The 14,183-nt window shown below is 39.6% G+C and overlaps 1 protein-coding gene across 1 annotated transcript in view; it reads right to left on the bottom strand.

The window, feature by feature from the left end:
- Positions 1-14,183, bottom strand: part of nphp4 (nephronophthisis 4) — a 180,980-nt gene that overhangs the window by 147,465 nt on the left and 19,332 nt on the right. Inside the window, 2 exon segments of the mRNA XM_079360057.1 lie at positions 9,010-9,074; positions 9,478-9,647. Of these exon segments, the coding sequence (XP_079216183.1) occupies positions 9,010-9,074; positions 9,478-9,647 (235 nt within the window).

Raw genomic sequence — 14,183 nt, 5'->3', positions numbered from 1 at the left:
ATGTTAACTGAGGTTTAACCTGCTTCACATGCATCCTTCTATGATGGATTAAGTTTGGTTTGGTTAGTACAATTTTTTGAAGATACAATAATGCATTGCAGTACGTTTTTTTGGGAATAACTCTTTGGACCAGCTGTGTTTTAGCAATCTACATAAACCATATAAACACAAACAAACACATATGGCTATTTATCTGAACCGTCAAAACACTTAACACTTTAACATCCCAGGATGTTGGAACCAAACTGTGTACTGTGACCAAAAAGCCAAGGTACTTATTGAACTGTGGGCTGACTGTATTGTTACATCCCAATCACCTACACAGAATTAAAAGTTGGTTAATTCATCAGCAATTGAGCAACATTTTATACAAAATAAATTGTATGAAAGAGCCGTTTAAACATTGTTGGTAAAGTTGTACAGCTCTGGAAGTCTTAATAGATAACTTTTTTGTGTTTGTTGAAGTTTTAAGTTTGTCCAAATAGCACTAATGTTTGACCCAGGTGGTGAAAACAAACACTTACGTGGGATGCTTTAAAGTTAAACATGCAGTGAGAAGCCATTTCAAGGCACTTGAAGACCTCTTTGTCTTCAGCACAGAGAAGCTTTTAAGTGTATCAGTGACTAAATTTATTATGGCACTACCTTTCTGTCCCCTTCACACACATATATACACAATAAATTAATGCATCATGGTGTTACTTCAAATTAAGACATGCTAATTTGAACACAGTGAACCATCTGTTTGTCCTCTCATCACACCGAGAGGGCCCCAGAGCAGCCTTTTATCTTTCTCCTCCATTTTTCTTCACTCTACTTCGTTCCTTTCTCTCCCAATTGGTTGAGAAGAGATGCTTACATCAAGCCAAAGGGCTCTCTGCCTCCCTTCGTGCTTCTTTCCTCCCACATTTTTTCCCTCCCATCCTTCAAGACTTTCAAAAGCCCCAAGGCAACTTCCTTCGCTAAATCTTTCCTCTTCCTATTTCCTGCCTCTTGACCCTGACTCCAGCTCTGGAAAAATCGAGACATTTTGACTCATCTGCCATGCACGTACCTAGTTTCACCATTTTTGTTCTTTCTTTTTAATACATTTGAAACATTTAGTGATAGATTTTGATCAAATTTTCCTTTCATGGTTAGCGATTGAAACATATTTAAAAATCTAAACTACATCTATATTGTACAAACATTTAAAAAAAAACTAAACATCACTTTAAATATCAAAATAAAAGTGTTAGATGCACTATTGCATTTTTTTTTGCCAACCCAGTAGTTGTGTTTTCGTTTTCCTCTTTCTTCCTTGTTCTTTCCATTAATGAGCTAATCTCAGAAGGGAAAATGTGTGTGTGCTACCAAGTAGGTGGCACATAGTCTGAAAAAGCAGTAGAACATAAACACACACAGTTTCTGGCACCCACCTACAGTATATACCCGACCTGTCCCTGCTCACTCTGGCAGCCAATTAAATCCCCCTACACAAGCCACATATATACAAAAACATACACATGCCATGGCACTGGCACCTCTCTGCAATGAGGTACATATTTCCAAATGGTCTGTTGTCAAGGCTGACATTTAACTCTCAAAACCATAGACTTTATTTAGCAGAATTTAGAAGATCTTGTTCTATCAGCAAATCCAGAAAATATGTATTTTCAAAATACAGAACTGCATTTAAATCTGTTATTCAGAAAAACATGTTTCTAAGTAGGTCCAAGTAGTCTTTGCCAATGGCATTAATCCTTCAATCCATTCATCTAAGTAAGTGGCTAGCTCCCATACCAAAAGAGATACAAAACCTCCAAAGGGGGGCGACCAATGAGCATCTAATCAGATACCCAAGCCAACTCAACTGGCTCCCTTGGATTTGAAGGAGCAGTGGCTCTACCCTGGTGCTCCTTCTGAATGTCTGAGCTTCTCATCCTATCTCGAAGGCTGAGTCATGTCACCCTTGAGGGAACTCATTTCTATCCACAATCTCATTCTTTTGGTCACTAACAAAGATTATGTCTACAGGTGAGAGTTGGAACGTAGATTGACAAACAGCCTTTTGGCTGAGTTCACTCTTCACCATGACGGTCTGGAACAACACCTGCAATACTGCTGACGCTGCACCAACCCGTCTGTCCATCTCATGCTCCATTTCACCCTCACTTGTGAAAAAGAAGGCAGGATAATTGAACTCCTTCACTTGAGCCAGGGACTCGCTCTCCACCTGGAGGAGAAATGGGCCTTCAATAAAAGGTCACAAAAGGTTTAGTAATTTGCATCTAAACTGCGGTGCATCATTTGTTAAGAAGAAAGGCCTTTAATGTACAGCATAGCAGAAACCTTTCAAGGAACACCTTCAGCTAAGGTTAAGTACATAAATGAGTATTTAAAACATTCCTGGCTAGAGTCTATGAATATCTGGGATGTTGTCAACTGTCACAGGAAAAAGTAAGAGCATTGTCAACCAAACCGTAACAGCTTAAGTTGTCAAAAATGAACCTGGCTTCAAAAGTAGCCTTCTCCGGTTCTCCTGAAGTCAGTGCCAGTAGATTTGTATGTTTCAGTAAGCATGCACACAACAACAAAAAAAACACACCTCTTGCTGTTTGCCAATTCTTGGGTTGGCCAGTACTTCAATGACCACTTTATGGCCAGCTGCTAAACCAATCTTTCCTTTTGTTTCTTTGGGGAGGGGATTTTGCTTTTATTTTTGATAGGACAAAAGACCCAAAAGACTGTGAGAAACATTGGTGAATGACATGCACCAAATAACAACATGACCAGGAATCAAAAGTGCAGCCAGCGTGACCAGGACTGCAGTCATCCTGTACAAGGGGTGTCTGCTCCACAATCTGACCCATGTCCGCATTTGATAGTGTTGATAGTTGCTGCTTGATAAAACATAAGATAGAGCTGTAGTTCCCACATGGAGATTTGCAGGTCAATAAGTGGCATGTTCATAGCTAAAGATGATTTAATAGCTGTTATAAAGTGAATCAACGCTTTGTAAAAAGATGGGCAATGTTTCAGTAAAGTTAGCACCATAGAAGTTATGCAATCACTTTTGATTATCTTCAAATGCTTTTGAAAATAAAATCTGTGTTGTGTTTCTAACACAACATGTTTTTATTTGTTTGTTGTCTTGTAATGTATACACTGCATTATTTATTCTATCAGTTTTTGTTGAGAGCAGAGCATTGAACCGAAATAGAAAAAAGTAAAAACACATGACTCGACTAATTTGTTGTCAAGGATTGGAAGTAGAACAGTCACTTGCAGAAGAGAAGGATACAAGAAATACTGCACAAAACCACCTTATTAACAACCAAGCCTTACATTGAAGGGATGCATTTTATCAGTTACAAAACAGATGCAAAGGAAATAAAGATTAGAGGTCTAGATGTGGAGTGGAATATTGTTTAATCTACAGTATCTGCTGTACAGTATATACGTCTGCTGCATGTACCACTTTCATATTGAGCTACATGTTCTCTTCTGTTTTCTTGGTTAAACTGGTTTGTTGGGTTGCATTGGGGCAAGCAGGAATGTTTTTTTTTTTGTTTTTATTTCTAATCAATTGCCATAAATCTAAAATAGTTAGACAATACACAATCGAACCTGATCAGTGTCCAGGTGTCACGGGTTAGCAGGCAGGAAACAGGGAGGAGGACCCATGTGCAGAATAAACTAATTTATTTGAACAAAAAGGCGAAACAAAAACTTACTTAACAAACTAAATCCAAAACGTCTCAAAAACCAAAAACCAAAAATCCAAAAACCAGGAGGAGAAAACACAGGGAGCAGGGAGATGAAACATATTCCAGGACGACAGACCACGAGACACTAACGACAAAGACAATACAATGAACCGACAAGAGACTGAGGAAAAACACAGAGACTAAATAGACAGGGGTAATTGGACACAGGTGAGACTAACGAGACAGGTGAGGAACATCAGGGTAATCACAAAGGCGGGAAAACACAAGGAACAAAGAACACAAGACCAGAACACTGAGGACATGTACAAAGTAAAACCTAACACCACCACCAAAACCAGATCTACAAAATAAAACAGGAAACACTAAAGACTACACTTAAAACACAAGACAGGAACTAAACAAACAGGTAACATAGGAGAACACAGAGAGACACACTCAAGACTAAAGTAAACACAAGACTATGAAACATTAAAGCATACAAGGGAAACAAACCACACGAGGAAACAAATAACACTAAGGACAGAATGAAAACTAAAACAAGAAACACAGACAAAACCAAACCAAACCATGACACCAGGAGCTGCTCCAGGGATCACTTTTTTTTTTTTCTTTCACTGGTGCTGTATATTATATTATATCCTCTTGTATATAATTCAGTCACAATCAGGGTATTTTGCATATTTCCATTGTGGGAAGCCCATGTCTGGATGGATTTTTATTTGATTCAACATATAGCCCTTAAAAACAAATAACAAAATGTACTTTTGGACAAGTGTTTGTTGCAGTGATAAAGGGTTATTCACACCGTAAGAATGATGTAAGCGTTTATTATAGATGAGCCACAATGGCCTGTGGGAAGAATCTGTTCCTGGTCTGCTTGTTTTGGCGCGCATTACGCTGAAACGTCTACCTGAGGTTAAGGCTGAAACATGCTGTGTCCAGGGACTGATGAATCCCGCCTCCTTTCTGACTTAAGAGACTAATCCTGACTGGAGGGCAAGTTGGCATCAGTGATTCGATTTTGAAGTCCTGACCATTCATTGTATTTCTGCTCCTGTCTGGATTAGCAGCCAATCCAAAGGAGACAATGATAGATGTCGGTATGTTCCTATGTCTGTTTCAGTGCATTCATTTGTTATGTTGTTATTTTTCCTTATATGATGGTTAAAAATGTCCTATTTCCTTTTTGAATTGACATAATAGAACCATCTCTCAATCAAGTTAAGTGTAACAGATTAACAGCAATTTATGTATGTTACGTTTATGGCCATCTCAAGCAGCAAACAGAAATGATGACTGTCGGCTGACCCCAGCCTGAGCTGTCCCTGTCTATGGCCGCTCTGCATATTTTGCTGCAAGGTAAAGTTCATCAATTTAAGTGATAAACAAGAAGGAACTAGCACCACTGATTTGTGGCTTGTAAATCCCAAGGTGCAGAGATGTGTGTGGTGAGTGGATAATCAACTGCAGCTGTGGATGAGCAGCTCCTGAGGCAAGAGTAACTTATTGAAATGGCTCTAGCAGTATGTCAGTCGGATTGTCGGGGTGTTTCACCCGACCTCCCCTGCTGCTTCCTGTCTCTCAAAAAGTTTTTGATTTATGTATGACATGTGAGCTGGCTGCGTTTAGAGTGAAGAATAACTTGGATAGTTTTCAGTGTTGAGCTTCAGCACACAAAATCCAGGCGTTGGTCTTAGGGGAGTCGAGGTGCTGTGAGATGTAGTGCAGCCACATGTTGAACGTATCATCCACGACCTGTTCATCCAGGACCGGGGATGTTACTCTGGGGGGTCGACACTAGCTGTGTGTACGGTTTGGATTGGATTGACAAGCAAACCAGATTTTTTTTTATATTCATAGCAGGTCTAAGATGGCACACACACATTCAGGTTCACCAATAAGAAAGATGAATATGGGGGACAGAGTAATAGGCCTCTTTTTCTTCGCAGTGGTCCTGTAGTTGCTCCATCAGATTACATACTTTACATATTTTATGTATTTTGGCTCGACAAAGGTTTGCAGTGTTCAAATCCCTAAGAGCTGAGGGCAGACACCAAAGAAAAGAAAACAATGTTTTCTTCAGCTGAATGCAACGAGTACAATACGTTAGGACTGTGATTGACAATTATTGATTACCAGTATTCCCCAGGTATAGTTGCTTGGTTTAACTCAGAATCTACCGTATGTGTTTGTCTAAATGAACTGAAACTATTAAACGTAATGCAGCATTGTTGCAATGAAAAGAGGACTGAAGCGGGGCATGGGGGAATATGGGCAATGACTTATTGTCAATCACAGGCCCAACTAATTTTGTATACCCTTTGCATTCAGCTACAAAATTAGACACCACAAGAGCCCTTGAAGTTGTGCCACGCACTGCATCGTAAAAGTAACTTAAATCAATGCAAGTGCCAAAGTGGAAGTGGAACCTGGTATTAAAAGGGCCCCGGGGCTACAATGTTAGAGACTGTTGTATTCATAAGCCCTGACATTACTGGCTCTTTTATCAGTACTTTTCAACGTTTGGTGTAATTTATTATCACACTGCAGCCTCTTGTCTGCGGTGAGCCCACCATTCTCACACACACACACACACACACACACACACACACACACACACACACACACACACACACACACACACACACACACACACACACACACACACACACACACACACACACACACACACACACACACACACACACACACACACACACACACACACACACACACACACACACACACACCTGAGGTTGTCAGCGATAGCAGAGCAGAGAGGCCTTGGTGGAAAAGAGGAAGTGAAGTAGGTGGAGATAACTCAAAAACACAAAGCAAAGTTTAGGGATGGATCTTTACATCTGTGGGACTTGCTTTTATGCTTGAAGGATGGTAAACTTATTGTAAGAGGCTACACACGTTTTAAATAGTGCTTCTCATACTTGGATGCAGAAGTCTTTGTGACCCAATGAATCATCGACCTACAGTGTGTACAGTTGATGCACATGCCGTATATCTGCAGATAAAACGTGCATCATCACATCCATATCTACAGGAATCTGAATGTGTAACACAAATAGAAGCAAATGCATGACACTCTTAATGTCTGTGTCTGTGTTTGAACTGTATCTGAACCTTAAGCCTGCAGCACACTGCACCATAATGATGACAATGTTTGATGCTTGCTATCAAGTTAATGTGATAGGCATTTAGCCATTTATTTTTTAAAATTCACTTTAATTCAGCTCAACTTTTAACCTCAGCTTCATTTGCAAAACATCAAGAAGTAATAAAGAAATTATTCTTATCTGAGGACACACTGTTATTTTATTTATTTTTTTTGAATTGGGGAACTGAATAATGTAGAATTTGTTATGAATAAAGAAAAAAAGTAAAGTCAACCTCCTGGGCATGTTTTCTCATTATATTTCTTCCACACAATCAAACACGAGTGACCCTTGCAAAAAAAAAAAAAAAGTTTATTTTTTTCGCTGAAGCATAAAATAGTTTTGGATACAAGTTCCACTCCACAACCTCACAAGTTTAAAATGCTCCACTTCAAACAGTAGATATATGGACTATGTGTCCCTGTCACAGTGGATAAGAGTAAAAGTGATGTAAAGAAAAAAAGAGTTCTGACCATGAAAGAGCATCAGCAGGAGTGGCAGCACTATGGGCCATGAAACAAAATAGCAACGTTCCGCTAAACAACAGGCATGTGGTTAATAATTCAGCAAGCATAAAAGTCTGTTTGAGGGGAAGGTTTTCTAATATTCATGTGACATGATAGCCAAGACAGGAACTCTGGCTCTCACTGGGCACAGTGTTATTCATACTGTGAGGCACTACGCCGTTTTGTAATTCATAGCTGCCTTATTTTTTTAGGCCAAGCTTGGACATATCTAGACCAAGCCTGAGTTTCAGCAGCATAATAAATTATTCAAGAACATTTGTTCATGAATGCTTCAATGGGTCTAGTCTAATATTCAAAGGAAATCTATTAAGCAGTTGTGACAGCTTCTGAAAACAAGTCAAACCATAAGGCAGAAGAATCATAAAGCAATGAGATTTACATGGATTTATTCAAACTTAAAGAAGATATTCAGTCACTGCCTCCTGTCCATGCACTGGTCAGGTAAAGAGGGTAAAGGAAACCCTTCTGAGAGCTTTAAACATACTTCTTAAAGACATCGAAAACAAAACAAAACAACTACAACAACAACAAAAACAAGCTCACTTTACAAAGCTCATGTGATAGACTGACCAAACATTGTGCTGGTACCTGTGTAAGAATGACTTGATAAAGAATTCATCTTTGTGTCATTTCACACTGTAAATCCATGTACTGCCTGTTGTCTGGAACCCCACACTCAATGGATTGAGTATGAGTATTGTTTGAATTGCTCCCCAGGGACAAATAACATTTTTTTGATTTCAATTGAATGTATGACTCTAAATGTATTTCCCCATCTTCTGTCTTCTTCCTCACATCTCATTGAATACTTCTTATGTTTTCCATTCTCTTAGCATCCAATGCACTTGGTAGGGCTATATCCTTTTGAGTTTCCACACCAAGTATTGATTTTATTTTATTTTATTTTTTTCACAAAAGCTGTTATTTTATTAAACCTTGGTATACCAAGCACACAGACACTCTCTCTTTTAACTTTGCAAGTATGCAGCTTCATTCTCTTGCAAGCTAAAATGACACAGCAGATGCCCTTCTATAAGGATTACAGTCCCAAAAGATTACACCTGAAGACTTAATCCCTTCAGACTCTATGAGGTGTTAGTGAATCACTGGTATGATATTCTGGACAGCTTAGCTTGCTATAACATGACAAAGAACAGAGCTGAGTGCAAGGCATCTGTTACTGTAGACTGTGTTGTCATGTTTAGCAACATATGGTGAATAAAGGTAACGTCACTTCGAAACCCCAGTTGGTACAGTTGTCCTCTTATGGCTCATACACATTGCCAGTTCAAGGTGGGATGTTTACGCCTCGCCTGCCATGTGTAATGGAAGGAGGCAGAGATGGTGGGGCGAAGTTGCTCTGCCTCTAATCCACCATCGAAGTCACAGATGTGTCATGGGAGGGAGATAGTAATGTATGCCGTTATGAAAGCAATGCATGAGTGCAAAAGTGTAATCAATCAAAGGGTGGAACTTCTTCATGGTGCTGTTGCAGGGTGGCACTTATATAAAGGACTTTCACTTCCTGTTGAGTATATCCAGGTAAAAATACTAAAGTTCCTACAGAAATACTTCTAAAATATAATGAGTCAAAAATGTACTTACAATCTACTGCGTCCTTCAGCAGAGGATGGAGGAGGTTTCTTGGTGATCCATGGTGTAGATTCAACCTGGGAGATAGATTGACACCATCCTGAACTGATGACGGAATAAATAAATGACAGAAGTGCTGTTGGTGCACTGCTCATAAAAACTGGGCCTGTTTTCTGAAACTAGTGTCATTTAACCAAAATAGCTCCCTGAACATCCTCTCTTAATCCTGACTGCTACAGAGGAGCAAATCCAAAACAGCTTACACAAAGTAGTAGTTCTGCAAGCATGCAAAAAAAAAAGTTACATTAGTACAGCTGTGTAACATTACACAGCAAGGGCTTAACATGTGTCCATTTGCCAAACAACCTGGAAGTCCCTGGTTGATACGTTAGCAGCGACTCCGTCACCACAGCAATACATGTCCTTCAACCAAAAAAACCTCATTAATGAAAGGCTGGTGTAATTAAGAATGCTAATCACCTTCTGTCGCCATCAGCAGGCTGAGCCTCTGGCCTGTTGATAAAAAGCTCCAGGAAAGTGAAGCCTCGCCCCAAGGCCTGCTGGGAGCCGTCTGGTCTGGGCAACAGGGACACCAGCTCCAGAACCACAACTGTGCTGGGCAACCGCAGAGAGGTATGGAAGTAGAGGACCTAAAGAAGAATAAAACACATGAAGAAAGACATTATCAACACGGCTCAGAATGCAGCTTGGATTTTATCTTTAGCCAATATCTGTGATTTAAAATTTAAATAAGACCTAAGTTCTCTTAATTTGGATTTTTAAGATTTGGATTTCAACATTATTGCATAATAATTTGGGCTCAGTTTGTTTTTACTCTGGCTTTTGTTACAGTCACATGGAAGAGCAAAGTCATGTAATGGACACTTCCAGTGATTGTCCTACAGCATCAACATCCACTCATTATCAGGACCCAAGTGGGGAAACCAAATTCCGGTAATGGCTGCAGGTTTCGCAGCACTTAGATGCTGATCATTAAATCATTTTAAGTATAATTCAACTATGTTGTAATAAATTAATCGTGGGGGTAACAGTGAGATTGCCTCATGATTCAGTTGCCCATCTGTGAACTTTAACCTCCAGGGTGTCGGAAACAAAAACAACTGGGTATGATTTGTCCCCAAAACTCCTTTTTACAAATGTATATTACAATGTAGTTTACAAATGGCTATACTGTATTCAAACTGCACATAAACATCCCTCATAACATTGGGCATTTGGAAAGCTATGGGTCAGTGGGTAAGTGGAACAATCGGTCGTCTTTCAATTGGAAAGTTGGCCGTTGGATTGCAGCCACCGCAGTCCAAATGTTGAAGGGTCTTTGGACAAGACCCTGAATCCCAAATTGCTCAGTGGTAAAGCCCTTGGCAGGTGAATGTTTATAAATGGGGTTTGTTCATTTTGATGGGTACTCTACATAGCATATTCAGCCACTTACAGTTTGTGACAAGTAGTGCTTTGAGTGGTCAGAAGACCAGAACATCTTTTTATTAGTACAGATCAGGACATTTAACCTTGTACATTGATTCCTGAACATTTCACTGTCATGTTCTTATAAAGATATTTTTTTTGTAGTTTTAGACAAACAACATGTGCATGATTTTGTCAGGTGCTTGGTTTACCAAATTAAACCGTAGAAAACTCCCAAAACCCCTGAGAAGATCAAAATAAGCGAACCTGACACAAAGCTTCCTCCTGCCTTTACGGAAGAAATTCCTTCTTTGTTAGTTACTGTTCTGACCCAAACAAAGAACTGACTTAGGTATATGGTATTTAGTCAAATGAGGACCCAGTTGAAACTATATAGCAGTTTAGCTTCACAGGAAACTGATAAAAGAGAAACCAATGCCTGTGAACAAAGGAATCAATATGATGTTAGCATCTTTGGGTAATATATACGGTACATTTCCCATAGTGGCTGACTCACTCTCCATATTCATGTGCTTCTTCAATCAAAAGGAGTTTCAACATATGATACACAGTACAAAGATAATATATATGTCATGTACAGTTAAAACGGTCAATAAACAAGATTTTGAAATTCACTTTAGGGAAATACTCTTGAATTTGACACTTCATCAGTCTCCATAGCTTTTTTAAACCACGGGTCAAACGTTTAAGCTTGAGAAAAAAAAAATCACTTGAAAGATGAGATAGCAAAACTCTTTTATTCCAGAGGGGGAAATTTCTCCTTGGTGAGACCACTCTTCAGGATTATGGGGGGGTTTGACCTCACTATTTTTACTCAACTTCAGAGGAGGACAGAGGCGCTTTTGGGAGCTTGTTTGTAGTCGGTGCCAGGTAGGTGCAATTGTTTACAGGCTCTGATCTGCCATTCAACTGGGGAATAATAGCTATACCTACTGTACAGCAGAGCCGCACTGATTTACATGCACAAAGGGCTGAATATGATAAAGAGACCCACAAATTCACTGTGATCCATCGGTCCCTGTGCTCCATAAAGCCTGTAATTTTTCAAAACCATAAAGAGGAACATGACAGTGTCAGGAGAAAAAAAATAGAATAAGTAGACATGAGCTACCTTAAAATATACTGAGACAATTTCTCCTTGCCCACTGTAGCAGAGCCTGCTCCTCTATAGACCCTGCTACCCTCCACCACATAGCTGAATATTCAAATTCAAAACCTCTGGGGCCTTCCTGTTTCAGCTACAACAGTCTTTTATCTTCATACCGTGTGTTTAAATTGCTAGTTTTCCAAATACAGACACTCCTGGATGCAAATGGAAAAAGGTGGGAGGCAGAAAAAAAGCCATTGGTCTCGCCATTGTTTGATTTAAGTATTTGTGTTTATCCCTTTTCCACAGATACACCGGACGTTTCCATTCTGACATGGACGTTAACAAAAAAGCAAAACAAACTTGTGTATGCTGAGCTGACAGTGGTGTTGATTCAACATTAAAAAATGGTGTACATGGTTTTGTTTCGATGACAAGGAGGTAATACTAACTTGATTACTGAACACAGAAGTGTTTTATTTGGGAGGACATTTAATAACTCTGCGCTTTTAATGGAGAGTTTTAGAGTGAGTGTGTGAAATGGTAATTAAATTAATGATTAAAAATGTCAATAAAGGCAGTGCAATTAATGTCAGGTAAGGATCATCGGGACTTCAGACAGATGTTTCAGCAGCAGAGAGCACAGAAAGAGCTAATAAAGCAAAGATACCCCTCATCCCAAGCTGCATGTCATCTTGTATTCACAGACTTAAAAAGTTTACTTTCATTTTATTTATTTATTTCCTTCCAACCTTCTCTCCAAAATCAAAGCCTCCTTTTTGAATGAACTTCTCCTGAACCTATCCCAATCTGTGAAAACAAGATTGAAGGGGGTGGGGGTGGGTGGGGGGGGTTTCCATATTTTCTATCATGTTTCCCCAAGTTCCCTCCCCCTTTGATTGCTCGCATTGTGGTCAAAGACGTAGTCCCCATTCTCAGAGCGATCCAAACGTGGACATTGTTTATGACGGATTTCCAATTCAAAGGTATAATTCCTTTTTCATCTGCTTCAATGCTTTGATGCACCTCCAAATTGAATCTGTTCCAATCTCAGGCAAAAAAAAAAAAAAGAAAAGAAATAAATAAGTAAAGGATTTGTTTCACAAAGGAGTAAACAGCTCCCCTACTGGATTTGCAACAATTCACATTTGCAGGGCTCCAGAAAAAAAGCCATGACTGAAGGAAAGCAGAAGTCAGGTCAAACACTGTTTTGTTATTTGAATTCATGATCTCATATATTTGAAGATTCTGATGAGCTCATCCTGTGAAGTCAAAATGTATCCGGTTGGACCTTAATTCTTCTTCAAGGCTGGTTCATGTACAGCTGTCAGATCAAGTGAAACGTACTATTATTGGAGAGGTTGTTATATAAAACCGCCCATCAATAGTTTTCCTGCAATGGTACAATATGTTTTATGCTCTTTCTACAGCATTGACTGCAAGAGAGAAACCTTAGCTGACCTGTGCTGTTCAGGTCCTGCTTTACATTCAGAGCAGGGCCAAAGAGTAATGGCACTTCAACTGGGGCCAACTAAATTGTCTGCTTCCGTTGCCATAGTAAATAAACTGCCTCGACTGTGCAGTAATGCAAGTGGCAGGAAAGATAGAGGGCATAATTATCTTCTAACCTTTATTGGTTGTGTTTCTGCCATTTTCTGTTCTTGCTATTGATCCCATACAAAAGAACCATCCCTGTCTATGTGTGTGTGTGTGTTTGTGTGTGTGGGGTGGGGGGTTATGGATTACCATGCATTAAAGGTTTCTGCCGAAAGAAATAAGTCAAACTTAAAAATTTGCAAACAATATAATATGCCCCAAACCTTAAGATAATAACTAAAATGGTGACTGGATACTAGGGCTGGGAATCTTTAGCCCGGGAAAGATTCCCAAATAACCGATTCGTACCTTCCTACTTTTTGGGACTCTTCCATTTGGGTGCTAAGAATATTGAGCCGACCATAATAGGTGGAGATGAATACTGTAGTCCATTGATTGGGTCAACGTCAATCGTCATTTCCTGTGTGACAGCAGCGAACAAAACCCTGCCGTGTTTAAATACCGATTGTTTACGTCTGTTTATTTGTCCTCACCACACACAGCCTTCACTGAAACAAAGCTTGATTGAGTTTTGTAATAAAGATCCACATATCAGTGACAAAGTAGATGAACAGCTGGTTGTCTCCCATCTTTTTGTTTGTGTCACGTTTTTCTCCTTTGTTGAATTTATTAGTTAGCCATTAGCTGCTATCATGTGATGCTATTACGTAGCTGACGCGGCTATTGGCATCTGGCTTCCATGCCGCCTACCAAATAAAGCACGGGATCAGGCTTTACCGGACCAAACGTACCAAACCGTACGGATCCGTAACGGACTGTTGTGTGGAATCGGGGCTTTTGGGTATCTCACGATAGGATTCTCAGGAATCATGGCTCTATGGATTTAAAGAATGAGTATACTTTATGTTCCATAGCTAGCATTAGCACGTAGCAGGGAGCGACTGTTTATTATTGTTTTCGGAAGTTATATTATGTTAAGTTCGATGTTAAATCTTTGAAAAGATCAATCGATTTATTTTTTTCACACCTCTACTGGATACGCTCCCTTTTAAGTTTTGTGGAGGGCGATCACTTCCAAAAGCTGATGGAATTT

This window comes from Symphodus melops (genome assembly GCF_947650265.1).
Source record: "Symphodus melops genome assembly, chromosome: 13".
NCBI lineage: Eukaryota > Metazoa > Chordata > Actinopteri > Labriformes > Labridae > Symphodus > Symphodus melops.
This window is presented reverse-complemented; position numbering and strand designations above follow the sequence as displayed.